Source organism: Pogona vitticeps, chromosome 15 (genome assembly GCF_051106095.1).
Source record: "Pogona vitticeps strain Pit_001003342236 chromosome 15, PviZW2.1, whole genome shotgun sequence".
NCBI lineage: Eukaryota > Metazoa > Chordata > Lepidosauria > Squamata > Agamidae > Pogona > Pogona vitticeps.
The window spans coordinates 5,294,314-5,319,114 of NC_135797.1; the positions used below are offsets into that span (position 1 = coordinate 5,294,314).

The 24,801-nt window shown below is 46.7% G+C and overlaps 1 protein-coding gene across 3 annotated transcripts; it reads right to left on the minus strand.

Moving 5' to 3' along the window:
• Window positions 1-1,627: 1,627 nt before the first annotated feature.
• On the minus strand, window positions 1,628-23,694 carry HNRNPUL2 (heterogeneous nuclear ribonucleoprotein U like 2). 3 transcript variants are annotated; one of them, XM_072984060.2, is made up of 15 exons: window positions 22,855-23,694; window positions 17,230-17,362; window positions 15,638-15,711; window positions 14,664-14,803; window positions 13,407-13,497; window positions 13,174-13,286; window positions 12,528-12,791; window positions 11,050-11,172; window positions 9,196-9,327; window positions 7,901-8,069; window positions 7,589-7,789; window positions 6,590-6,634; window positions 5,898-6,004; window positions 5,499-5,615; window positions 1,628-4,857 (listed from the first exon to the last, which is right to left on the minus strand). In XM_072984060.2, exons 1-15 carry the CDS (start codon window positions 23,432-23,434, stop codon window positions 4,786-4,788), a joined length of 2,361 nt encoding a protein of 786 aa, XP_072840161.2. In that variant the 5' UTR covers window positions 23,435-23,694; the 3' UTR covers window positions 1,628-4,785. The 3 variants fall into 3 exon arrangements, with proteins under 3 accessions (XP_072840161.2, XP_072840160.2, XP_072840162.2); XM_072984059.2 differs by having other exon boundaries at window positions 22,840-23,678; XM_072984061.2 differs by lacking the exon at window positions 6,590-6,634 and having other exon boundaries at window positions 22,840-23,675.
• Window positions 23,695-24,801: the final 1,107 nt, after the last annotated feature.

Sequence of the window (24,801 nt, forward strand, 5' to 3'; positions counted from 1 at the left end):
CCAAGATGGCGGCGGCGCGCTGGACCCCGCCCACTTCCTTTTAACAAAGAGGCACACAGAGCTACGAAACGAGAAGAGACAGGCGCCCCTTCCTCCCCTAGCCCCGATCACTCTTCTTCTTTTCGTAGCTCTGTATTCCACCCCCGGAAACCAGCCTCAAAGGCAAAAGAATTCAGAATTATCTCCACCTCGTTGAGGGTTTTCTTTTTAAGGCAAATTACCCAAGTTATTGCTCCAAGCTAAAAATTTTTGTTCCAATTCGTAAGGATGCCCCAAGAAGACTTTTTAAAAACATGTTTAGAACCAGCCAAGTATGAAAACCGTTCCAAGAAGCACCCTTTATGCTCTTTTGCTCCAGAATCAAAACATGTGTTAATAAAATTAAGCCATTTTAAAACAATATTGTTTTTTAAAATATATATATATCATGCACAGATGTAATCTCTGCTAAGACAGTGGCTGGTGTTCACCAGATGGGTAGATTCAGATTCAACCCCTTTCTATAGTTTCCTACCTGTTACTTCTCGGTCCCTGGACAGAGTGTGGGACAACAGGGTTGTGGGGCTACGATCATATACCTCGTCAGAAAATTAATCATCAAAGTGTTTTGAAACTTTCCTAGCAAGCCAGAAGAAAGTTCTGTTCAGGCCAAAGATTGGCAGGCCCAGATGCAGAAGACAAAACCCGTCTTGTTTCCAAATAGAGATGCATTGCTTCTGAACAAGAAAGCTACGACTATAATAATAATAATAATAATAATAATAATAATAATAATAATAGGCAATATTAGAAACAGCATACATACCGCACCGGTATTTAACAGACACTTCGGTTTGTAGTTAAAATTTGTATGTTATATAATGCCAGTCAATGTTTTTATAATGTTGACTGTGCTAGACAGTTCTATTCTTTGGGTAGAGTGGGCGGCATATAAATTAATTAAATGAATAAATACATATTATTTTAATACAAATAATAGAACTGCAGATCTGAAAGGGATCCAATGAATCCAGCCCATGTCATGGAGGCACAGCAGGAATTCGAACTCTCAACCTCTGGCTCCCACTGAGCTATACATCAGAGTTAAGATTTATCCAAAAATATTTCTGCTGTGTACAAATCTAAAGTGGTCTTAACATGTGCCACACTGGGAACTCGCACTAAGGCATAGACATCTGGGTCAGTATCCTATTATTACAGAAAAATCTTGTTTCTGGATTAAAATTAAGGAGTATAACAATGTCGTGCTGACACCCACATTTTCTAGTTTGTATTTGATGAAATGGTCCTCTAGTAAATATTTGCATTTTGTTAAATCAAGAGTGGGATTGAAAATCTGGGTTTTATTATTATCATGGTCCATGACATTTAAGCTTTTAAAAACGCCCACCCACCCCCAGAAGTAGTAGCAAAGAAACCTGGCCAGTTTCGTATCCCCCTCAAAATAAAGTAGCCGTGATTGTCCACAGACAAGAGGAAGTTTCAACACACAAATCAACAGGAATTTGCTTCGTTCTTTAAGAATTCTTTTTTGTGGGTGTGTTTGTGTGTGTGTGCAGAGAGGAACAGACAAGCTGAGAGGGTTAAACAAGGACACCTAAGAAGTCAACCCATCACCAGAAGGATGTGGAGTCAAGCGAATGGTTATTTATTCTAAAAATGGAAGGTTTTCAACCTACATATGCCAGAATTGTTAAGGAAAGAAAGTTACAGATGTAAACAACCACACAGTTACATAGTCAAATGGCAAAACGCTTTTACTGGCCACTTAAACGTCTTACAGTTTTGTAAAAACATTTACAGCCTTCTGTTTTGCTCGAGCTTCCAATCTACAGCAAACTAAGACATACAATCATGAAAAACACTAACAGATTTTAAACAGGCTGATTTTTTTTGTAATTTTCACCATTTAATTTTTTTCCTTTCTTTTCTTGTTTTTTTTCTTTTTCTTTTCTTTTTTTCTTTTTTACAAAAAAAAAAATGTGCAGGAAAAAAAAAAGACAGCTAAAGTTGCTAAGATCTTTCCGGTCTGGGATGGTCTAAGGGATTGTGGCAGTTTTCATCATTCCTCCACAGCTTCTTGCTCTGTTTTGAGATCCTATTTCAAAATACCTCTCCCCCCTCCCGCCCAAACTGTTCAAATTTTAACCTCAGCTGCAACGTCTTGATGGTATACTGAAGCAATTCCGGGACCCACTGCTGGTTCTACTTTGTCCTTGTGATCCCAAGGCAGCTGGCGCTCCGCATGCAGGTCAGGATGCCCGAGACAAACTTTTAAAATAATCTCCGACTATCGCAACCCCGTGTGAGTTCTGCTACAGAAGTTATTTGTATACTTTTCTACGTCACGCACACCCTTCCCCGCCCTGAAGCGTATGTTCTAGTGGCCTGAAGCATTTAAAATACGTTAACTTTGTTATATATATATATATATATATATATATTTAAAAAAAGGTTGCCACACAATCACACATTCTGAATACACACGTGCAAGGAGATAGAAGAACCCTGCTTCTCTGGAGCTCCTGTATATCTGAGAAGGGGCAAGATGGACGAGAGCTAAGCTGTAAAGCTCTCTCCACATTCCTCCCACCCCACCCCATATCAGGCCCCCCAACCCCACTCTATAACGATGTGTGTCTATCCTTTTTGTCTGTCTGGGAAGAAGGAACTGATCCTCGGGCATGGGAATGAAGACAAGAGCAAACTGCAAAGACTGGCAACAAAATTTCTGAGTATCTATTCTAAAAAATAATAATAATCACCACCACCACCCAACATTTAAGATGAAGAGGGAAAAAAAGAGAGAAGTAGTTTGAATTTCAAACAGTGAATCACAAGGAACAGAGGCAAATCTTTAATCCCTGTGGCTGGGAAATTAAGACATAATTCGCAAGCTTGGAGGGACCTGGGAGCCAAAAAACCATGAAAAAACCGAAACAAAAACTCCATTTTTATTTATTGTATTTACACAATTCACGTCTGGGGAGGAAGGACATGCCTTGGTGGAAAGCCCCCATCCTTCAACAACTCCCCCCCCACACACACACACTGTTTTGTGGATAAAAGCTAATGAGGAAGCAGAATTTAATTTTATCTTTTTAAGTTTCAGGAGGGGGAGGATGCTGATCCACTTACCAGTCCTTGTTTTACCAGTCCTTGCTCCCAAATGGATGCCAACCACTCAAACCCGCCTGGAGGCAGGACTGATTTTATTCTGTCTGCAAATGCCAAGGAGGGTGGCGTACGTCTTGTAGCTGGGCATGGCACTTTGGGGGCAAGGAGGAGAGAGGGCTTCCTGTACGACGCACAGCCATCCTAGGGGAGGAATCAAACATACCCACGGGCCAGGACCAAAAAATGCCAACTTTTTCCAAGCGAGGGACATACACATACAGCTGTTTTTTTACCCACCCCGTAAGCACAAATCTTTTCCCCCACCCACCCTTTCCTATATACAGAGGCTAACAGTTTATCAAAAAACACAAGAAGCACAGAAGGATGCCTGCGCCGCCCCCCACCCTTTCGCACTGACTATATAAAACCTGCTGTTCTTCAGCACAAAGCTCCTTGGGAAAAAAAGGTGAAACTTACACGCCAGCACAGTCTTGCCTATATACATGTTAGGTGCTAACAAGGAGAAGATCCTGCAGAAACCCCTGAGAAAAATGTTCCTTCCGCTCCTATTTTAAAAAATTGGGGGGGGGGGGGAGAGAGAAAGAGAGGAGAGAGAGAAGAGGACAAATGCTACAGAGATGATAAGAGGGCCAAGCTAAGCCTTGGGAAGAAAGGAAGTGTGTGGAGGATGTCCTTCCCACCCACCCACCCACCCACCCCAAGGCAGACTTGCTTAGGCCCCGGAAGAACTTGAGAACTGGGCAAATTAACCCCCTGGGCTTCGTTCTGCTGAACGGTTCACAGATATCCTCTCTGCTCAATAGTTCATAAAGTACGATGGCTGGAGAAAGAAGGGAGAAGCCCAAGAGAAGCCTCTGGCCTGGGACAGGCAACCTCCAACAGGCCTTCCGGTAATTCACTGTCTGAAAACACAGGCCAACGGCTGAAGGGCAGGGAAACGGGCATGCCATGAACCCCCCCCCCCTCTCTGCAGTGGTTATAAAACGGGGTAAATATTTCCCTGTGGGTGAGAATTTATGCCACCCCCACCACCCTCCCCTGGAAACTAAAAGACAGAGGGGCACGCATGAACCCTAATTTAGTTTTTGTTTCAAAGGCATTTGAAGAAGCCAAAACCTGTAGCTCCCCCCCACCCCATTTTGTGGGCCCTACGGTCTGCCTGCATGGCCCTCCTTCTCCACCTCCCCATCCTGTTTATGGACTCCCCACCCCACCCGCTCTCCTTCCAACCTCTGCACCTCCTTCCCCCCCCCCAACTCAGCAGCCCGTCTAGTGGCTCTATGATGTCATGGCTCCTCCTCCCCACCCCCACCCCGGGTCCAATCCTGGGCGGCGCTAAGTGCTGCTCTCCTCTTTGCGCAGTTTGATTATAAATGTCTAAACTAAATTTGAAATGTTTTTTTTGTTTTTTTTATAGAATAAGACAATATTCTTTTTCAACAAACTTTAAAAAAAATTTACAATTTCTTTTTTTGTGTTTTAAACCTCCCCCTCCCACCCCACCCCCTTTCGCCTACTGCCCATTTTCCCCAACAGCCCACCCCCCCCCCCCCGGTTCCCACTGCTTGGTATCTCAGGAAGTCGTAGGCACCCTTCCCTCTTGGTAGAGCCTCAAGGCTTGGCTGAAGGGTAGAGATGATCAGGGTTTCACCGGTACCCTTGGTAGCCGCCGTAGTAGTTCCTGTAGTATCGGTCTCTGTCTTGGTAGTAGTTCTGCCACTGAAAAGGACAATAAAGGAGTCACTGGGCAGTCTAAGCTAAAAGTTTGAGATCCCTTCCGAAACTAGACGCCCGGCACTTTATGGCTAAAGTCTACACAGACACCAGCTTGCATTGTTTACACACTGATCCCCCAACTCAGGTTATGCAGTAGCCACGGCTTAAGGTCCTATTTTAGAAACGTCAGTGAGGAGAAATGGGAGGCAGAGAGAATGCACACATTACTACAAAGTCTACAACAATGGCGATGATTTGGTGGCTGTGTTTCCCAGACAATAAATGCAGCTTTGATGCATCTTTCAACTTTAACTGTATTTTTTGCTCCAAAAACTATGGCAAACTGGCAGTTTCTGAACAGAATGCTGGATTTTACTCCTGTCCAGCATGACTTTATGGTCTCAGACTCGCACCCACCGACCCACCCATACCCCTTTGTCTACTGTCACAGCTTCTCTAGTCTGAAATGCAAGCCTGCCAGCTGGCCAAGCTCCACCCGCCATGACACAGAAACAGTATGGTGTATAGAGGAGCAGAGACCAAGGGACTGTCTTTCGACAGAGTGAGAGTGGAGACAGGAGACCAACGAGCACTCCCAGCCAGGAGGAACTGCAACTCTGAAACAGGGGTTCACAGACCCTTACCTCTTGATTGTAGTCCCTGTAATAATCTCGGTATCTGTTGTACTCATAATCACGTCCATAGAAGCGGTTGTATTCCCCACCACCTCTGCTGTATCTGTCATAGAAGTTACGGTAGCCCTGCAAGTTAAAGCAACGGATTGGAGTCAAGGACGTCATCATCCAAACCCTGCACCAAACTGGGCAATCCCTTAAAACCAGGAAAGCAGGTTTCAAACTATCCGGGTCGATTTTTCTACACCTCTGAAATCAACAAGCTTAAATATTAACCTTTCCGGTAAAAGTGTGTTCAGTTTTTGGACCTTCAGAGGAAAATGTCTCGGACACAATCTTAGCCCTCTTTGCCTAAGAACCAAGTCGACGTCTGAAATGGGATAAACGGCAAGCCGGAGATATACTCACGCCTCTGTTTCCAGGCTGTCCCCAGTACTGCTGCCGTTGCTGCGGCTGCTGGTGCTGCTGCTGGCCATACGCCCGATTGTTGTAGCCACCCCGGCGCTGGCCACCAACTGAAGAAAACACAAGACAAAGAAGGGGGTCAAACTGTACTTATAAACGACTTCTTATTACTTCCACTTCTATACCACCCCCATTCGTGCTCTCATTCTCTGGGTGGGGTTCGCCATGTACAACCTCATACAATTAAGATACCGTAAAAATGCAATGCGACCCTTTAAAAGAACTCCTGGGGTGGCCCACTGGGTGCCTCTATTTGCGGGGAAGCCACAGGTTCTTACAGCACAAACTAAGGGAACTCAAGACACAGGAGCTGAGCAATTCACTGTTCTAGGAGACATGGATCAAGGATGCAAGATAACACTTGCCATGGACAAAATGCCTTAGGATCAGCAAAAGCTTCTCCGTGCAAAGTCACCGGCCCGTGGAACCTCGTCTACTAAGTCCAAAGGTTCCTAAGTTACGTCCTACTGGGACCGTTTGAGGCGCCTGGCACCCCAACTTCTCTGCAAATCTGAACTCCATCCAGATCTCTTGCTGCCTCCCCCTTAATCCCCAAACCAACACCACCCTTTCCCGCTTCCCCATGCTTCCCCTCCCTCCCTCCTTCCCCTCCCACAGAGCATGGTGCTACTCACACCGCAGCCCGGGGGGGTGCTGCATACTGGGAGGCCTGGACTGGGCTGCCAAGAAAAACAAAAACAAAAAACAAAAACAAAAAACCAAACAAAACAAAAACAAAAAACTGCTCTCAGTGAGAATTTAAAACTTCCGCTTTTCTGCCAAAGAACAATAAAATCCGACTTCCTCGGTGGTAGCAGAGAGGACTTCTGCCAGTGAACGGAGCAAACGGGACAGAGAAGGCCCCTAAGCAATAAGCGGGGGGGTAGGGGTGGGGGTGGAGGAGAAACTGAGGGGAAAGCCAAGCTCAGGAAGTTCCAGAATTGCAAACGTCTTGGACACGGACGTTCATTGGGAACTGCGTTAAGAGGAGAAAAACGAGAAAGACGCTGTACAGCAGAGCCCAGAAAAAGACTACATAAAAAAGCAAGTGAAGGGGGACCCGTCTCTCCTTAAGCCAAATGGGTCATTGATCTACATTAAAGAGAGAGGAATATAAAATAAAGGAGAAGAGGTCCCCCCAAAGGGGATTCAGGGATGGGACACATTAAAAACAAAAGGATGGGGCAAATGACACAGAGCAAGTTTTGGGAGGCACCCTCTGGGTGACCATGAACCGAAGGAAGGAAGCCCGGCTGGGGCTCTTAAGGATCGGGTCCTCGGTGTCAGGCAAAGGGCCTAAGAAGATGGACTGTGTAACTGTAAGGATACACGAGTTCCATGGATTTCAAACCTGAGCAAAATCCACTGGACTGGCAGAGCCGAGTCGTCTACGGGCCTGCTCCATAGCCTGCTCCTTCTCACCCACTAGCGAGCCTCAGCCTCTGCACAGAAAGGGCAAGGAGATTGGAGTGTGTGCAGGAAAGAGGAGGGGAGAGGGCCTCTGCACAAGGGCAGCTCTCAGAGGGCCACGGATTTCCCTTCGGACCCCGGGCAGGGCAAGGGAGCCCACAAGGAAGGAAGACCGCCAGCAGGTTCCCCTTCAGGAAGCCGCTCGGCCCCCCTCGAAACCTCACCATATCCCTGGCCGCGGTTGCGGTTCTGGCGGTTCCGTTTGTTGCGGTTGTTGCGCCGGTTGGTCCGCTTCTCGGAGGGTGGGAGCAGCTTCCTGGCCTCCTCTTTGTATTTGGTGACGAGAGGCTGGGCCTCCTCCTTGGCCAGCTCCTGGTACAGGACTTCGTCTATGTAATCGCACTTCTCCGGAAGAGAGAAGTTGGCTGGGATCAGGCGGAAACAGAAGAAGTTCAGGAACGTTTCGTGCTGGAGCAGGCAGAAAAAAATTCCTCCACCACTACCCTGCGAGTCCTCGGGGCTTCGGAGGAGCCTACCTTTCATTTCGAGCATCACCGACTCAGGCACGTCGTCTCCTTCCGCCTCCTTCCTCTGCTCCAATCTTTCTTTCCAGGCCTCCTCATTGGGGACCAACACCATCACCTTGCGAATGAAGCCTTTGAAGGGCAGTAGCTTCCGCCGCTGGCCAGAGTTATAGACGTTACACTGAGAAAGAGAGGGGGGAAAGGGGGGGGGGGAACAAGTCTCTGAGCTGCCAAGAGCACTACAGCAAAGCACCAGGCAAAAAGCATTAAGGAATGCCTTGCAAACACAGCAGGGCACGGTCAAAATGCACCGTTGGCCCTCCTGATCCTAGCATTTGGACTACAACTCCCGTCGGCACCCTCTCCACCGCCAGCATATAGAACAGGCATCCTGTTCCCTCCCACACACACACACACACACTCCCAGGGGCTAGTCAAGATCCTTCTGGAGGCTCACAAGCTGGGTGGAACCACAACAGTGACTTCTTGCAACGGGACTCAACAAGGACATACGACAGGGAGTCCTCAACCCCTGGTCTGCGGCCCGGTGCCGGTCTGTGGGGTCCTTGGAACTGGGTTGCGAACATGGATCTCCCCCGCACCCCACAACCGGTCTACGGTCCCAAAAAGGTTGGGGACCGCTGTCATGCGACATTTTTGGGAGGCAAAAACCACTGACATATATGCCAATATTAAAAAGCCATTAAGCACAGAACATGTTATAACTAAAAGCAATGTGAAAGCGTCTAGAAACGTATTTAAAAGCCTACAAATACAACTCTGTACCCTAATTAACACCCGCCCACCCCCCTTTGCAGGAAATTACTTGTCAAAAGCCTGTCTGGACTCAAAGGTTTTTCCCTGCTGACCGAGAGACAGCATCTAACAGCAACAAACAGGATCATGCTCGCACAGAAAGGGAGAGCAGAAGGCCAGAGCACTTTGGCTTCTGACATTAGCCAGGAACATGGGATGACTTAGAGGGCTGCATCTCCTGCCTTTCATAAAGCACATCAAGGCTAAGGGGGAGACTCAAAGGTTTTCAGCACTGGGACAGAGGGCAGCTGTGGGGAGCTTATGTTGCACCCTTGTAAGAAAGCAAACTTTCCTGCTGCAAACTGCAGAAGGGCGGAAGCCACACACACACACGGGACCCATTCACCACATAAAGATTTTTTTAAAAACCACTAACAGGCAAGAATCTTCTTCATCTAAGTGAGAGGTCGGGAAAAACCTCTCATGTTTGTTCCTATTGTTGGAAGTGGTTAACTCTCCACCTCTCCAGAGTTACTTTGAAGTAAAGATACCTGATCAAGAATGAAGTTTCTCCTCGTCCTGGGGGCAATCTGGACAAGCTTGCTAACGCAACGGGCAGCTTGCTGAAGCAGCTGGTCTCGGGCGGCCACGTCCAGAGCTTCTTCAGCTACGGGACCCCTCGTCTGAGAAGAGAAATAAACGGATGCGGTTAAAAAGAAGACATTTCCGAAACAGGCGGAGAGGGAGACAGAAGGAATAAACCTAAGGAAAAATATCTGCTACACAAGCCTACACTCACACAGCAAGCGTTCAAGAATTCAGACTGAGGATTCCCTCCCTCCCTCTCTCCACAAGTCTGAAGTCCATCCTCTTTTGCCTAACAGTGATAAACTCCCAGGCTGTTCCTTCCACAGCCACTTTATGCAACAATGAAATAGGGATAAGTCCAGAGTTGAGGTTTTGTTCTTGCCCCCAGCTGGCTCTTTGCAAGCGCACAGAGATTAGAAAGCTAGAGTCAGCCAAGGAGCTGGTTGCCTGCTGCGCGTACATGCCACCACCTCTAGTTCTGCAGCATAACAGATGAATGAAACAACATCTTGGCTTCCAAATACAGTTGAAGGCGATGCAAAGCTCGAAGTGTTTGCTTTAGCCAGGGGGGGGGTATGAAAGGTACCCAGCTTGCTAGGCGTGGGTGGGCAACGTAGAGCCCACATAATTCCATTGCAAACTGCCCAGAATGCTTTAGGCACTACGTATGGAGCAATATACAGTGGTGCCTCGCACAGCGAGGTTAATCCGTTCCGGATTAACCCTCGCTGTGTGAAAACATCGCTGTACGGATCAAAAAAAGCCATCGGAGCGTTCCAATACAGCGATGTTTCTCTGATGGCCGGCAGCCATTTTCACGACCTCCCCTCGCTTAACGAGGGCGCGAAAACGCTGCGCGCGGCCATTTTGGGGCTTCCGACGGCCATTTTGAAGCTGCCGAACAGCTGATCGGCGGGTCGCAAAGCGAAGGTCGGTAAGTGAACCGCTTACCAACCTTCACTCTGCGATTTTGAGCCATAGGGGCCGTTGTGCAGATTCGTCGTTCTACGGTGCACTCGTTGCACCACTGTATAAGCGGCATGCTTTGCTTTGCTTCTAATTAATGTAGGCAGGCGAGAGGCAACTGTGATTCTCCAGATCAGTGGATTCCAATCTTGGGTAACTCAGGGGGTTTTGGACTGCAACTCCCATAAGTCTTCCAGCACTTTTTTCTGCTGGCCAGGGTTTCTGGGAACTGCAGTCCCACAACACCTGGGGACCCAAGGTGGGGAACCACAGTTTTGGATGTCTTAAAACAGCTCTTGCTGTACTCAGCCACCAACGATGCTGACTGGAACTTATGGAAGTTACCGTTCAATAGTATCTAGAAGGCCACAACTGCCTACACTTCAGGCAGAAATTTCCCTTTATAACTTATGCAGGGTATTTAAAAGAGCATCTCTTGAAGAAGGCTGTTCTACCCTTTTGAGTCCTGAAAAATGTATATCTGTTTTTATATGTTTATCATCTTAATTTATGTTGTACAGTTATGTTATTTTCTTGGAAGCTGCCCAGTTTGTCTACTAAATGAGTGGGGTATAATTTCAAATAAATAAATTCAAAAAAACCTGAATAACTATTTAAGGAAGGAGGACACACACTTGCATGCACAGACACTAAAAACAGCAACACAGGCCAGCTGAGGCAAAAGTGACCAGTGATTAGTGAGAAAAGCGAGAACGGTTTTTCACAGGGGATACAGAGAACCACAGAATAATGGAGCTAGAAAAGACCTTTAAGGCCATCGAGTCCAACCCTCTGCTCAACACACCGAACCTGGGTTGGGAAAACATTGGAGTGTTTTTCTGCCTCCTTACCTTCATCTGGTAGAGAATGGCATCTGTCCCCAAAATGTTGTAACGCTTCTCTTGATTTTCCTGGATGTGGTTTTGTGCCCAGTGGGTTTTCCCACATCCTGGCAGCCCAACCATAAGCAACACCTGGAACGGGAAGAGAAAGTGAGCAAGCTCCTCTCCCCCAGTTTAGAAGAACATCGGTGAGAGGAAGATGGCACTTTGGATTGGGCAGACTCTGCAAGACTTCAGCCTCACACAACAACACTGTGAGGCAGCACCCCCACCCTCAGGTTCTGCAAGCACCCCAAGGTCACATTCCATGGATTTTATGGTTGGGTGAAACCAACCCTGCAGCCACTAGATCACACTGGCTCTCAGTGGTGAGTACAGTGGTGCCTCGCTAGACAGTTACCCCGCATGACAGTTTTTTCACTAGACATTGACTTTTTGCGATCGCTATAGCGATTCACAAAACAGTGATTCCTATGGGGGAATTTCGCTGGACAATGTTTGGTCCCTGCTTCGCAAACCAATTTTCGCTAGACAACGATTTTGACAGGTCCCTCTGCGCTCGCAAAACGGGTGTTTTCGAGATCTAAGCTTCGCAAGACAGCTATTTAAACAGCTGATTGGCGGTTTGCAAAGCAGCTTTCCTATGGCCGATCAGATGATTCTTCCCCATTGGAACGCATTAAACAGGTTTCAATGCATTCCAATAGGGAAATGCTTTTCGCTAGACAATGACTTCGTTAAACAGCAATTTCAGTGGAACGGATTATCATCGTCTAGCGAGGCATCACTGTACTAGGCATTGATCTTCCTTCCATCACTCCATCAGGATTGGGAAGTAGGAAAGGAAGGAAGACCCCATCATCTGATATTTGAAAAAAGGTTAAAAACACTTTAGATTTCACCATCCTCCCTTGCTTTCTGGGGTATATCCTGAGCCTGATGAAAGATAAGATGAAGAAGAACACATCCAAGAAAAGGAGTGAATAAAGAGGAGATATGGTTTTCTAGTTCAAGTAAGGATCCTGGCTGGATAGCTCAGCGAGTTAGGTCTCTGGCTGCCAAATTCAATTCCTAAGATGCCTTGTAGGAAAAGAGCCAGCCTGGGTGGCCTTGGGCAAGCTGCACAGTTCCACAGCGCCCCTAGAGGAAGGGAGGGGTACACCACTTCTGAGTGCTCTCTACTTAGAAAACCCTGGAAACGGCTGGTATCATAAGATGGAATCAACTTAATAATAATCAAGTGCCGTCAAGTCATCTAGCAGGTTTTGGGGGAAGGTGCCCATTGGGAAAAAGGGGAAGTTTAGTGTCCTCCCTGTCCCCACCACAGCCTGCTAAACAGGACACTGATCAGATCTCCACCCCTTTGGAAATAAACGTAAAAAGGTACAGCGCTCCACCACTGAACTACTGACCAAAGAAGAAACCCAATGGCAAAGAGGGGAGAAACAGTATTAAAGACAATTGTTTCAGGGTCCAAGCAAAATTACCTCGCACTCCCCAGATGTTTTGGGGGGCACAGGCATGCGCACCCGATCCTCAACAGGGACGGCACGGATGAAGACGTAGTCTTCAGGAATGGGGAAGAAAGGTTCCTCCTTCTGCCCGAAATTCAGCTCCACAGCACAGTTCTTGCACAGGACGTGGGGCAGCAGTACCCTGTCGCCCAGAAGCTCCTTGCTGATCCGGAAGGCGACGCCCAGGTCCTCCCCGTTTTTGGAGAAGGACAGCTCCACCTCTTCGCTTTCAAAGTTCTGCAAGGCGGGAGAAGACACAAGTATCAGGCCAGCAGCCCACTCGCAGAACGGGCGCGTCTGGTGCTCACACGAACATGCAGTGTCACAAGAACAATTCAGGAGCTTTTTGAAGACAAGGGGAGGCAAGGCTGGCTTTTCCGTGTCCTGAGGACCAACCCCAGCCAGGTGGGAGGAGACTCTCGCAAGAAACATCAACGCAGTCCTCAAGAAGGCACATGCAATGCATCGTTTTTCCCCAACAGGTAGAGCAGGAGTTAACTTTACATTAGGAGTGACTCTTTAGTGGCATACAGCTTCATTTCCCCTACCCAGCCTACTCCGAAGAGACCGAAGAGGCCCATCGAGAGCCGGCCTAAAGGCCTTTGCTCACTACACTTACAGCAAAGCAACCGATCACATCATTCTCCCCAAAGGGCTGACCAAAGTCTTCGAATTGCCCATTTTCAGCCTTCAACCCTCGTCCATCGTAGCCATAAGAAAATTCATCCTCACCTGCAAGAGAGCAACACTTACTACAGCTGCATCTTGAGCACGGGATTCCCCCAGGTAACAGCGGCAGCAGTGGCACCTGAGCTCCACTGCGAGGCTGCCTGAAAAGACGGGGCCACTTACCTAGCTGTGATCGAGAGAGATCAACAGACCACCCGACACGAAGCAGTTGGTTCTCTGTGGAGCCTTCCTTCAGGGGGAGATTTTGTGTCACCTGAGGCAGAAGAACAAAAAGAGCTGCTGCAGATGTCTGTCAGAAAGCCCTGGTCGATTTCACCTGCTGACTAATGCGTCTAATAAATGACACAATTAGTTTATTTAATAGGCTCAAGCGACAGGAAACCAGATTTCGGCTGAAGATCAAGAAAAACTTCTTGACTGTTAAAGCAGTATGACAATGGAACTCATGACCTCAGGAGAGGGTGGGCGCTCCAATGCTGGAGGTATTCAAGAGAGTACTGGACAACTCCCTGTCAGATCTGCTTTGATTTGGGTTCCTGCCTTGAGCAGGTTGGACTTCCAACTCAACTATTCTAGGATTCTAGGATCCTAGGATTCAAAGTCATTGGGAGGATCTGTTCTGTATCTGATTCCTATTATCATGATGATAATAGTCACAACAGCTGTCCAAACCAATACCATCATTAACTCCCCCTTCAGCAATCAATTCTACAGTAGCACAAGTTGCCCATCGTTTAAGTGGTGCATTTTTATGTCTTCTAGCCATTTGTTGCCTTCTGTGATTTTATTTTCATTGCTCTATTTTTTCTGTTTAAACAGTGAGCCTCCTAGAGTCTTTGTTACCAGGCAATCTAAACAGAACTCAAATAAATATAAACAACACAATGGCAACAATCAAGTACCTATCTCAAGTTTCAGCCGTTGTGCAGATGAAAATCACTTGTCTTACCAGCACACCAATGTCTGATATCTCCATTTTCATATCCTGCATTTTGTTGCATATATTACCAGAACAAACCAACAAAACCAAACACTCACTGGTAAATTATTTTTAGGACAGCCCCAAGACACACTTATGAAAATATGTTTGATGTTTGAGATACTATTATTTGCAGATCCAAACAGCCATAAAAACAAAAAGTATAGTAAGTTCATATGTTTGGCAATTAGCTACACAAACAAGAATTGCCTTGGGTAGTGGTATGTGTGTTTGTGTTTAATGGGTTTTTTTGTGTACTAACATCCAGCCTGCTCTGACCTGGAGGTGTGTTCAAGTGCCAGATGCCAAGCCATTCACAAGGAAGAGCAACTCCCAAGGCACAAATTATAGGAATATCTGGATTTTGTAGCAATCCAATGGGTACAATAGCTGCAAAAGCTTAACATGGATTGCCGGGTTCCTGGTGCAGAGATCCTTACCTTTGCCTCAAAACAGACCTTCCCCTTTTTCACACCATGTGTGCTTCTGGCCCCAGACCAAAGGTTGGGGAATTTTTCAGAGAACAGAGGCTGCCCTCCATAGCGATCCTTGGTGGCTCTGAAGTGGAGATCGGAGGTATCTGCCAGAAATGAAAACAAGAGCACAGTTAGGTTCAGGGCTCAAGCACCGTCCAAGATAGTGACAACGGCCTTAGAGGAGATGGGGACGAGCTATATCTTTAAAAATGACACATGAAGAAAACTAAACCAGCTGATTTAGTGGCCGGATTCTGAGGTTTGTTGTAATGTTTTAACCCCCTCGATAACACCTAGCGTCTCTCGATTTCTTGGTCTCTAACTCCTGATTAAATCCTTCCAAGCCAAGACCTGCATGGAGGAGTATGAAACTATCGATGTTAAGTCGGTTCTCAACACAAGCTTTTGCATAAAAGCTGCCTTCAAGTGTGTCTTCTTTACTGCCACGAGAATAGCTTCTCAGAAAGCATGTACGACTCACGCTAGCCCTAAAGAACACCAACATCTACCAGATGGGTCAAACCATATCCTGACACTCACTCTTCTCTGCATGATGTCTGAATGTGTCATTATACAGATTAGGCCAGGTGGCAGACAACCAGTTTCCTTGAGATATTTTGGGTCTACAAGGTCAGTAAGCTTCACAGAGCAGGGCCGATGGTCACGGTTTATGGGAGCTGAAGTTCAAAGTATATATAGGGCACCAAGATTCCCGCTAAGCTGGGCACACCTAGGTGTATGCCTCCACTTCCCTCTGCGCAGCAATCGCATTAGGCTCTGGTCAAGACAGAACCCAGCGTACCGGGGGGGGGGGGTGCAGAGCTGTACAGGAGAAAGGCGGAGCCCCACCCAGTGGCGCTGAAAATTAGAGGATATATTGTATGGCACCAAATCATCCAGTTCTGGATAACTGCATAATGCCTCAAACAAATACATACATGTATCCAGGATCACCACTGTTTCATCATCTTCTTCCCTAGGCTCCTCTTCTGGTGGTGGTGGAGACTTGGATCTATATCAGAGGAAAAGAAATAGCAAAATACAAGCATGTTAAAAATGTGAAATGCAAAGAACCCAACAATACTCTCTTTCACACACACAAACTTTTTCTCCTTCCTCCTTGCTTCAAAGTTGTTTACTTTGTGAGATACGTGTGTCCCAACGACAGCTTTACAGAAAAACATATACGTTGCAATGGAGATTTATTAAACCAAATGATCATCCTGCTCCCTAAGATGTGTTGGTTCACAGTGTTCTTTCTGCTCCAGGGGTGTTGCTCGTGAACAGTGAAACCTGCAAAGCACATTATCATCTCCTGATAACCAAACTAAGAAGCGTATGACACTGCATTACTCTGAGCTAGACCACTGGCTGGTTTGGTGGCTAACACTGACTAGTAACAGCTTTTTTGAAGATGTGTTTCCTACACAGGACACCAGAAGCAGGTCTGCTAGAGCAGATATTTAGCTCGTGAACATCTGCATGCAAATGCAAATTCATACTACTGGGTGATCCTACTACGGCCTTCAAGCTGCTATGGGAGGGGCAGGAAGTGATACTTCAGAGTACAACCAGGAGGATGGTGGGAAGCGACACAGCCAAGCTGTTTCCTCCATGGTAAATATTCTGGTTTCACACATCTAGAAAGAGAAGATTGCAAAGACAATAGGGTTTCCCAATATTCAACAATGTCCTGCAAGCTTTTGTATATAACAACGGAGAAAGTGGTATCAACGCAACAAAGAGTGCGGATTAACTGGCTTTGCATTAGTTCCTATGGGAACTAATGCCTCTAACTTGCGAACAGCGCCTTGACATAAGAACAAAAAACAGCCAGTACGGATTAAACGGTTTTCAATGCGTTCCTATGGGAAATGGTGCTTCAACTTACGAACTTTTTGACATATGAGTGCCGTTCCAATATGGATTAAGTTCCTAAATTGAAGTACCACTGTACATTCAGAATTACACAAGCTAGTGATGAACTAAAGCAGATGTCTCCAAACTTTCCAGCATGAGGATCACATCATATATCTTCCACATTTTTGAGGGCCGAAGGAGACCCCCAACCTAAAGGATCCTCATGGCATAGTGGTTAAACAGCAGTACTGCAGCCACAACTCTGTTCAGGACCAGGGGTTCAATCCCAGGTAGCCAGCTCAAAGCTGACTCAGCCTTCCTTCCTTCCTTGGTCTGTAAACTGAGCACTTAGCTCCCTGGGGAGGCAGACCACATGTAGCCTGCATAATTAAATTGCAAACTGTCCAGAAAAGTGCCTTCAGCACTATGGGGCAGTACATAAACAGCACGCTTGGTTTTGCTTTGAATGTTCAGAGAATTCAAGTCTGCACATCTGCCTGGAAAATAAAATAATTATCCATGGATAGTGGACTTCTAGTTAAGGGAAGGCAGAGCGACTAGGCAAGACTGGTTAGCCCCTGCACAAGCTATTGCGCCCTGTCCCCCAAGTCTGAGTCACATTCCACCCTCTGTCTGCTTGAATTCCCAACCAAAATTCCCCACATCTCACCGGCTATTATACGCCTCCTCTCGGAACTCAAAATAAGCACGGCCATGCTCTTCCTTCTCGTCCCTTTGTCTTTTTACGCCCTGGCGTTCTCCATCTGCGCCAGTCTGCTTTGCTTTCTCATCTTCTTCATTTGCTGTACGGAAGAAGGGCAACATTTATTTATTTAAACATCTAGCAACAAGCCACTACCCTAGGCAGCTTACATCAGAGTACACAAAATAAACCAAAAAAGAAACATCTCACCCCGATAATCCCTTGCATTACAAACACAGAGATGGTAATAAACCCAAGGGAAGGCAGAGGGGAAAAAGGCATGCCTCTGTCTGTGTAATAAACCTTAAGCATCAATGCCTTATTAAATGTGGATATCTGACACCATGAAGAATCCTTGGCTTCATAAACAGTGGTGCTCGACTTACAAACCTCCCTATATACGAACATTTCGACTTATGTACAGCTCAGTTTGCAACATTTTGCTTTGACTTACAAACGAAGCTTCAATTTACGAACAAAAAACCACGGGGAAAGCGAGAAATGGACTTTGGACTGCCTGGTACTCTAATTTTAAAATGTAAAAATTGGTTTAAAAGGTGCTTGGTTTGGTTTAAAGCTGCTCGGTTTTAAAGGTGTTTTGTTTAAAAGCTGTTCGTTCCCTCCCTCCTTTCCTGCCCTTTTTTTAACCTAAATCATCTTAGATTTTTAAAAAATCCCCCTAGTGGTAGAGGACGGATTAACCGGTTTTGCATTAGTTCCTATGGGAACTAATGCTTCAACTTACAAATGGCGCCTCTACATACAAACAAAAAAACAGCTGGAACAGATTAATCGGTTTTCAATGCAATCCTATGGGAAATGCTGATTCGACTTATGAACTTTTCAACTTAAGGAACATCTTCTGGGACGGATTAAGTTTGCAATTCGAGGCACCACTTGTACCAGGCCGGGTCGAGAGGAGGGAAAATGTTACTACAAGAGGTTCCACAGCGCCTGTGAAGCAAGGCATCCATATGTAACCTTGGCGGAGATCTTGCTGAGAAGCAACCAAAAACACAACAGGCCTGCCACACCAGACCTTCTGCCTTATCCTACTTTGAACTGAAACAAGCATATGTTGATCATGAATCCACAGAGCAGACCAAATCCCTCGTGCTGGACACGAGGGAAATTATAAACAAGCTGTGCATCACCTTTCTGAATCACTGATTCTTGCACCAAGCAGATATGCTTCTGTTTTGTCACTCTGGCCCTCTGGGTGAGAGTTTTAACTTCTCCTGTTCTCAGGGTGAAGGTTTTCAGCACCTCTGGATTTTATATCAAATATCCATATGATTTAAAAGGTATTACAGTATCTGTTACTCAGGAGCCAGTGTATTACTTAAGTATTGCACACTGAAACACCCTAAGCACTGGAAATGTGTTTCTCGCTTGACCTCAAACTTGAATAATGAATGCAGAATTAAGCCATAACAGGACAGCTCAAACAGATATTCTGGGGAATAAGTGCTGTGTGCCAATGAGTATCTTCCTATTTCTCCATTTCATCCTGTACCAAAATGACTAATTTCTCTAGGGCTTTTTTAACCACCAGGAGCAAAGTTCAACATTTAAAAAAAAATCTTATAGGGGAACAAAGAGGGAATAAATCAATATTATCCTTGACATGCTAATTGCTTTGCAATGGGATTCTGGGGTTCCTAAGAAAGACTGCTTATCTCTGAAAAAGAGATTAATTAATTAATGTAATCAATGTCTTTAAAAATGTATCTTTCAGTGTGCAACTGTGAGAATCTTCACAGGCACATACTGTACTGAAAGACAGATTTGTGCTATGAGCAACAAATATTCATTCCACTCAGGAGCCGCACAGGATAAGTACTTGTAGATCACCATTCTGGGTGTGTTTTACTCCAGAATGCCTCAAGAGGAAGGCAATGGTAAACCACTTCTGAGTCCTCTATCTCGAAACTGCTGCAAAAGGGAACACGGTAAGTAGGAATTGACTCGCCAGCACAGAACAGATTTTATTCAATGGATATTACTCCCTGTTCAGAGTGGCCCCCTTGAACAATCCAACCATTAAGTTTTCCTCTGAATAACAAGTACTGTATTTACAGCAGCCTTCACCAGACAATGCCTATGGCTGCCTAGGTATAATGGGGGTTGTAGTCCAGCACATGTGGAGGACACTCGGCAGCAGGTGTAGCTTTCCCACTAGATTTCCTGTGTCATCCTTCTCTTGATCGTACAATATCCAGATACCACAAGTGACTTAATTGCACACCACGAACTGCCTGTGCCTAATCCAAGATTTGACAGAGCTTAGTTCTCAGGTAAGCCATGGATACAGATGCTACCAGTGTGTTTCAAGTGACTAAGCCTGGAAAACACATCTCAGGGACTAAAAGAAGTTATACACTTAATAAATGAAAAAGCACTGTTCCAGTGATGCCTGAATACCAGTATTTTCTCCCCTTTTTTAATTAAGAAAAAACATCTACCAAAAAGGGGGAAATGCAGAAACCTTGGAGATTTTAAGTCTGAGGAAACCTTACTATTGTGATCCACAAAACCTGTAGACAGCAATTTCACAGCAATATCAGCCAACTGTCCATTCTTCAAAACCCAGGCTCAAATAAATCTTGATCATTTTATACCTCTGCTCAGAAAACCAATGCCCACAACTTCCTTGCAGCAATAATACAAATTTTGAGTTGCAACCTTATATTCAAACCTCATCTCTGCTACGAGCTCTCTGCAGGAGCTTAAGACACAACATTAACTGAATGCCTTACACGACCCTTGCAGACCATCAACGAGATTACTGAAATAATGTTCGTGCTGCCAGGTCCCAGACAAACCTTAATATAAACTGCTAAATAGTTTCCAAAACTGGGAAAACTACACAGCCAATCCTTATGCAGTTTTTTTCAAACATGAAAACTGCAATAATAGCAATTTTGACACTGTTACTACAGTTTATGCACAGTGTTATTAACATGCAAAGCACGTGACAGATTCAGACAGCTCCCGGAGTAAAGGGAACACTTAAGAATTTAATACACTACTAGACTTACAAAGTCATTCATATTTTTTATCCTACCTGCTTCCAAGGGGGCCATGCCTGAACACCTCCATTCATTTAAGACTCCCAATAGCCTCATAAAGTTCGTTACACTGGAAACTTATGTAATTCATCTTCACATCCTTGGTTCAATCCTGACATCTTTGCTAGAACCCTAAGCTCCCTTTCATTATCTCTGTGAGCTGCATTTAAAGTCATGTAAAACAGATCTTGAGGTCCTCTAGCCTTCCATGCGGTGTGACTACAGCTCTTATTATCCCTGATCAGGAGCCACACTGGCTAGGGCTGACGAGAGTGACATTTCAACATGTTGCAGGGCTATGGATCTCCACATCTGCTGTTAAGGGAAGGATGGAATGACAAGTACTGTAGCTTTCCCTCAAGGAAAACTAAGGCCCTCTAAATGCCACGGCAGCCAATATTAAGGGATGACAGATGTCGCAATAACATCTCTACAGTTGCAGCTGCTTTACCAACCCCTAAAATAATAGCTGGTGGTACAGGCAAGATCAGACCAGAAACCTACTGCTCAGAATTTGAACCACTACAATGGTTCTATACACGTTTTCTTTAAACCGTGCCACTTGTGCGCATACAGAAAATACCTGCATACAGACCACTGGACACCTATGGGTTGGCTAGGATTCTTAACAGATGTTGCTTTACAGGTATTAGAACTAAATCTAAATCTAATCTAAATCTAATGCATTTTTACAAAGTAACAACAGAGAAGTCTCTGTCCTGTAATCACTACCAGAGATACTGCACTGTAAGTTCTACTACTACGGGACAGACGAGATGCAAATTTCAATGTCTGTACATCAGACTCATTGAAATAAATAGGACAAAAGGCATAAGTAACTTTGTCCTCTTGGTTTCAATGGGAGTACTCTGAGCATGACTAAATCTAGCTCCGGTACGAATTCTGTGACCCTATAGTCCACGTTCATATAAATGGCATGCTATAACAATTCAGAAACGCAAGTAACTATCAAACGGATAACACAATGTTTCAGCCACTACTTCCTACAAGGCATTCTTCTGTTAGCCCACCAAAGAAAAAAAAGTTGATCTTTCAACAAGCCATAACACAGCGATTCTTATTCAATCATCTCCAAAATGCTCTCCGTTGATTTATAATCTATCGGCCTCCAAGGTCTCACAACACATTTTTCACGCTTGTGTAACTCAAATTCTATACACGTTTTCCTCAGAAATGAGTATTCTGTGCCTAGAATACCTGAAAAGAGTCGCCGTAGTCTTAACTAACTTGACAGCACATCATTATTATTATTCATTAGGGCCTTACCCCTTATTGAGGTCCACACAGAAATACATAGTGCCGGTACAAACTATACACATATTTACCAGAAACAAGTCTTATCAATCTCAAAGGGATTTACATTATACCTTAAAAAGGCTACAAACCGTGCACCGTACCTAGCACTAAGTTCTGGATCAACCCCATATAAGTTACTTCTATGCAAGAACACGAAAGACTGGACTGTGCCACACACTGCTTCGGAAACATCTTATAATAAGAGGGAAGACAACATACAGCTCACAACATCAGCAACTAAAAACAGGCACAGTGTTATTAACAATAACAAATATACACACACACACACAAATGCACGTGCACACACGCGCGAACACATACACACACACACAGGGCTACTAAAGGAGGACATAAAGCTTTAAGGCAAATCCAATATGATGCTGCAAGACTTTTTGCTAGTGTTGTAACTTAGCAAGCTAGATGTGGCCTACCCAAAATCCTGTTATGCCCGAACAGCTACAAACTAGCCATTATTTGCATATATATATCCAAAACTAGGCCAGAAATATGATTAATACAGGCTTATATTCTATTCTTGTTTTACTAATGTTCTAATCCTTGTGCATTGATTACTTTGTATTGTATATGCTATCGATTGTTGTAAAGCAATGATAAAGGAAGAAAGGAAAGAAGAAAAGGAAGAAGGGCCGGAGAAATGGGGGAAGGAAAGAACGAAAGGAGGAAGAAAAGAACGAAAGAAAGGAAAGGAGAAACGAAGGAAAAAACCAAATAAGAGAGAAAAGGAAAGGAAAAAAAAGGAAAGGAGTAAAGAAAGGAGGATGGGAGGAAACCAAGCTGATTCTACAGGGGTCCTAAGGCCCACAAACACACAACTAAAATCATCAACAAGACACGGCGGGCAGGAAGCATTTATTTAAAAAGAAACCGGGGGGAAGGGGGGAGAAATTCTGCCTCTCCCACCAAGCCCTCCTCGACCCAACGACGACGAGTCCAGGGAGGGCGGGGAGGAAGAGGGGCAAACAGTCTCCTCGGACGAGCCCCCGACTTTCTCCAGAGGAGACCACCCGCAGGGCCTTCCCCCCTCCCCTCCCCCCTCCGCTTCTCCCCCCCCCCCCGGGCCGCCGCTTTCGCTTTCGCTGGGGCCGAAGGGGAAGGGACGGCGGCGGCCTTTCTCTCTCTCTTACCCCCCCCTCCAGCAGGCACCCACCCTCCCTCCTTCCTTCCTTACCCTCCTGCTCTCCACCTGGCTGGGCTTCTCCGCTTCCCTCCAAGGCCGCGGGGGGGGTTGTTGTTGCCGCCGCCGCCTTGCCGGAGCCTTCCTCCTCCTCCTCCTCTTCTTCCTCGCCTCCTCCTCCTCCTCCTCCTCCTCCGTCCTCGGCGTCCCTCTGAGCGCCGTTCAAGGGCTGAGGCAAGGCCGGGCCTTCCTCGCCGGCCGGCTGAGGGGGAGGCTGAGGCTGGCCCTGGGCGCCTCCGGCCTGCTGCTGCTGCTGCTGCTGAGGCGGCGGCTCTTCCTCGTCGGCCAGGAGGGCTTCCTCATCTTCCTCTTCCTCCTCCTCTTCTTCCTCCTCCTCATCTTCCTCGTCGTCGTCGTCGTTTTCGCCGCCGCCGCCTCCGACTCCCAAGCGGGCCCGGCCGAGGCTCTGCCCGGCCGCCGCCGCCGCTCCGGGCTCCGCCCCGGCTTCTTCAGGCCCGGCCGCCAACATCTCGGCGTCCAAGGCTTCCTGGAGGCGCTGGGCCAGCTCCACTTTGAGGCCGCGCGAATCCAGGCCTCGCCGCCCGAGCTCGGCCCGCAGCTCCGTCACCTTCAGCCGCTTCACGTCCATGGCGCGCGCGCTCGGCAGATGGGGGAGGGGGGGAGGCCGCCGCTCGGAGGGGAGGGAGGGAGGGGAGGGAGGACGAGGGGGCCCCTCTGGCCGGACTGCGCCTGCGCGGGCGGCCGCTCTCGCGCTTTCTTTTCTCCCTCCCGTCGCCGAACTCCCCTCTGCGCCAAGGCCCCGCGCGTCTGCGCCTGCGCCGTAGTGAAACCCTCTTCTTTCCTTTTTTTTTCCCCAACCCCCCTCCTCCTTCCTCTTTCTCTCGTCACACCTACACCGCTGACAAGGCGCAGGCGCAGACGGCGCGTGTCAGACCACGGCGCAAGCGCAAGCGCCAAGGCTGGGCTCGCCGCGCGAGTGGGTGCCCGTGAGTCACGACGGCGCGTGCGCGGGTGTGGGAGGGGAGGACACAACGCCGCAGCCGCGCATGCGCGGTCACGATCCGCCTTCAACTTTCCCACCCACCCTTGTCGGGTGTTTTTTTTTTTGGTGCTTCCCAGACGCCGTTGCGTAACGACGCATGCGCAGCCTCTCGGCGGGTTTTAAACCTCAGCGCCCCTCCTTTATTGCGCAAGCGCGTTCTGATCCTTGTCTTCGCGTCCTACGTGCGCGAGGGTTGATTTTTAGGCGGGCTCCTAACGCCCCTGAAGGGGGGTGCCTTACAGGTCGCGAGGGAAGTTTGTTTTGATTGGTTGAAACTAACCAATCGGAATAAAGAAATCATCGGGCTACTTCGCATAAAAACGGTCAATGCTGCTTTTTGATTGGATAGGAACCCTTGCGACTAGGTTTCTTTTATTACCTCGATGTCGGGGCGCCGCCATTTTTGCCCTTAAAGGCTACGAATAAAAAATATATGTAATTTTTGATTGAGTTCCTGTCTTTCTCCCCCCCTTCCTCTGCCCGCTACCTTTATATTTTCTTAAAAGTTGCCTGACATGCAATTTATAGCTGCGAGTTGGTATCTGTTGCGCCTCCATGTCATTGGGGAATGCAGCACCAGTTGAATTGCTACCTGTCTGGCAACGGTTAGGTACGCAGCGCTTCTAAAAGGCACTAAAATGAACTTAGTTTTGGCCGTCATACGGTCATACATGCTGTCGCTCAAATGTCTCTTATGTATGTAGTAGCTGATTAGTCCTTAAGGAATATATGCATTTTTTACAACGCTTCCTCCTTAAGGAATGTTGAGTTTTGCTTCCTCTTTACAGCCCCCCCTCTAGAAGCTGTGATAAGTATGTAGCATCAATGTCCACTTCTGAGGTGTTTCATTTCATCAAAAGAGGGGCGCATTTGGCGAGGGCAAAGGCATGGCATTAATGGCAGAGACAGCCTGAATACCACAACAGATCAGGACGCACAGGGCCAGGAAGATG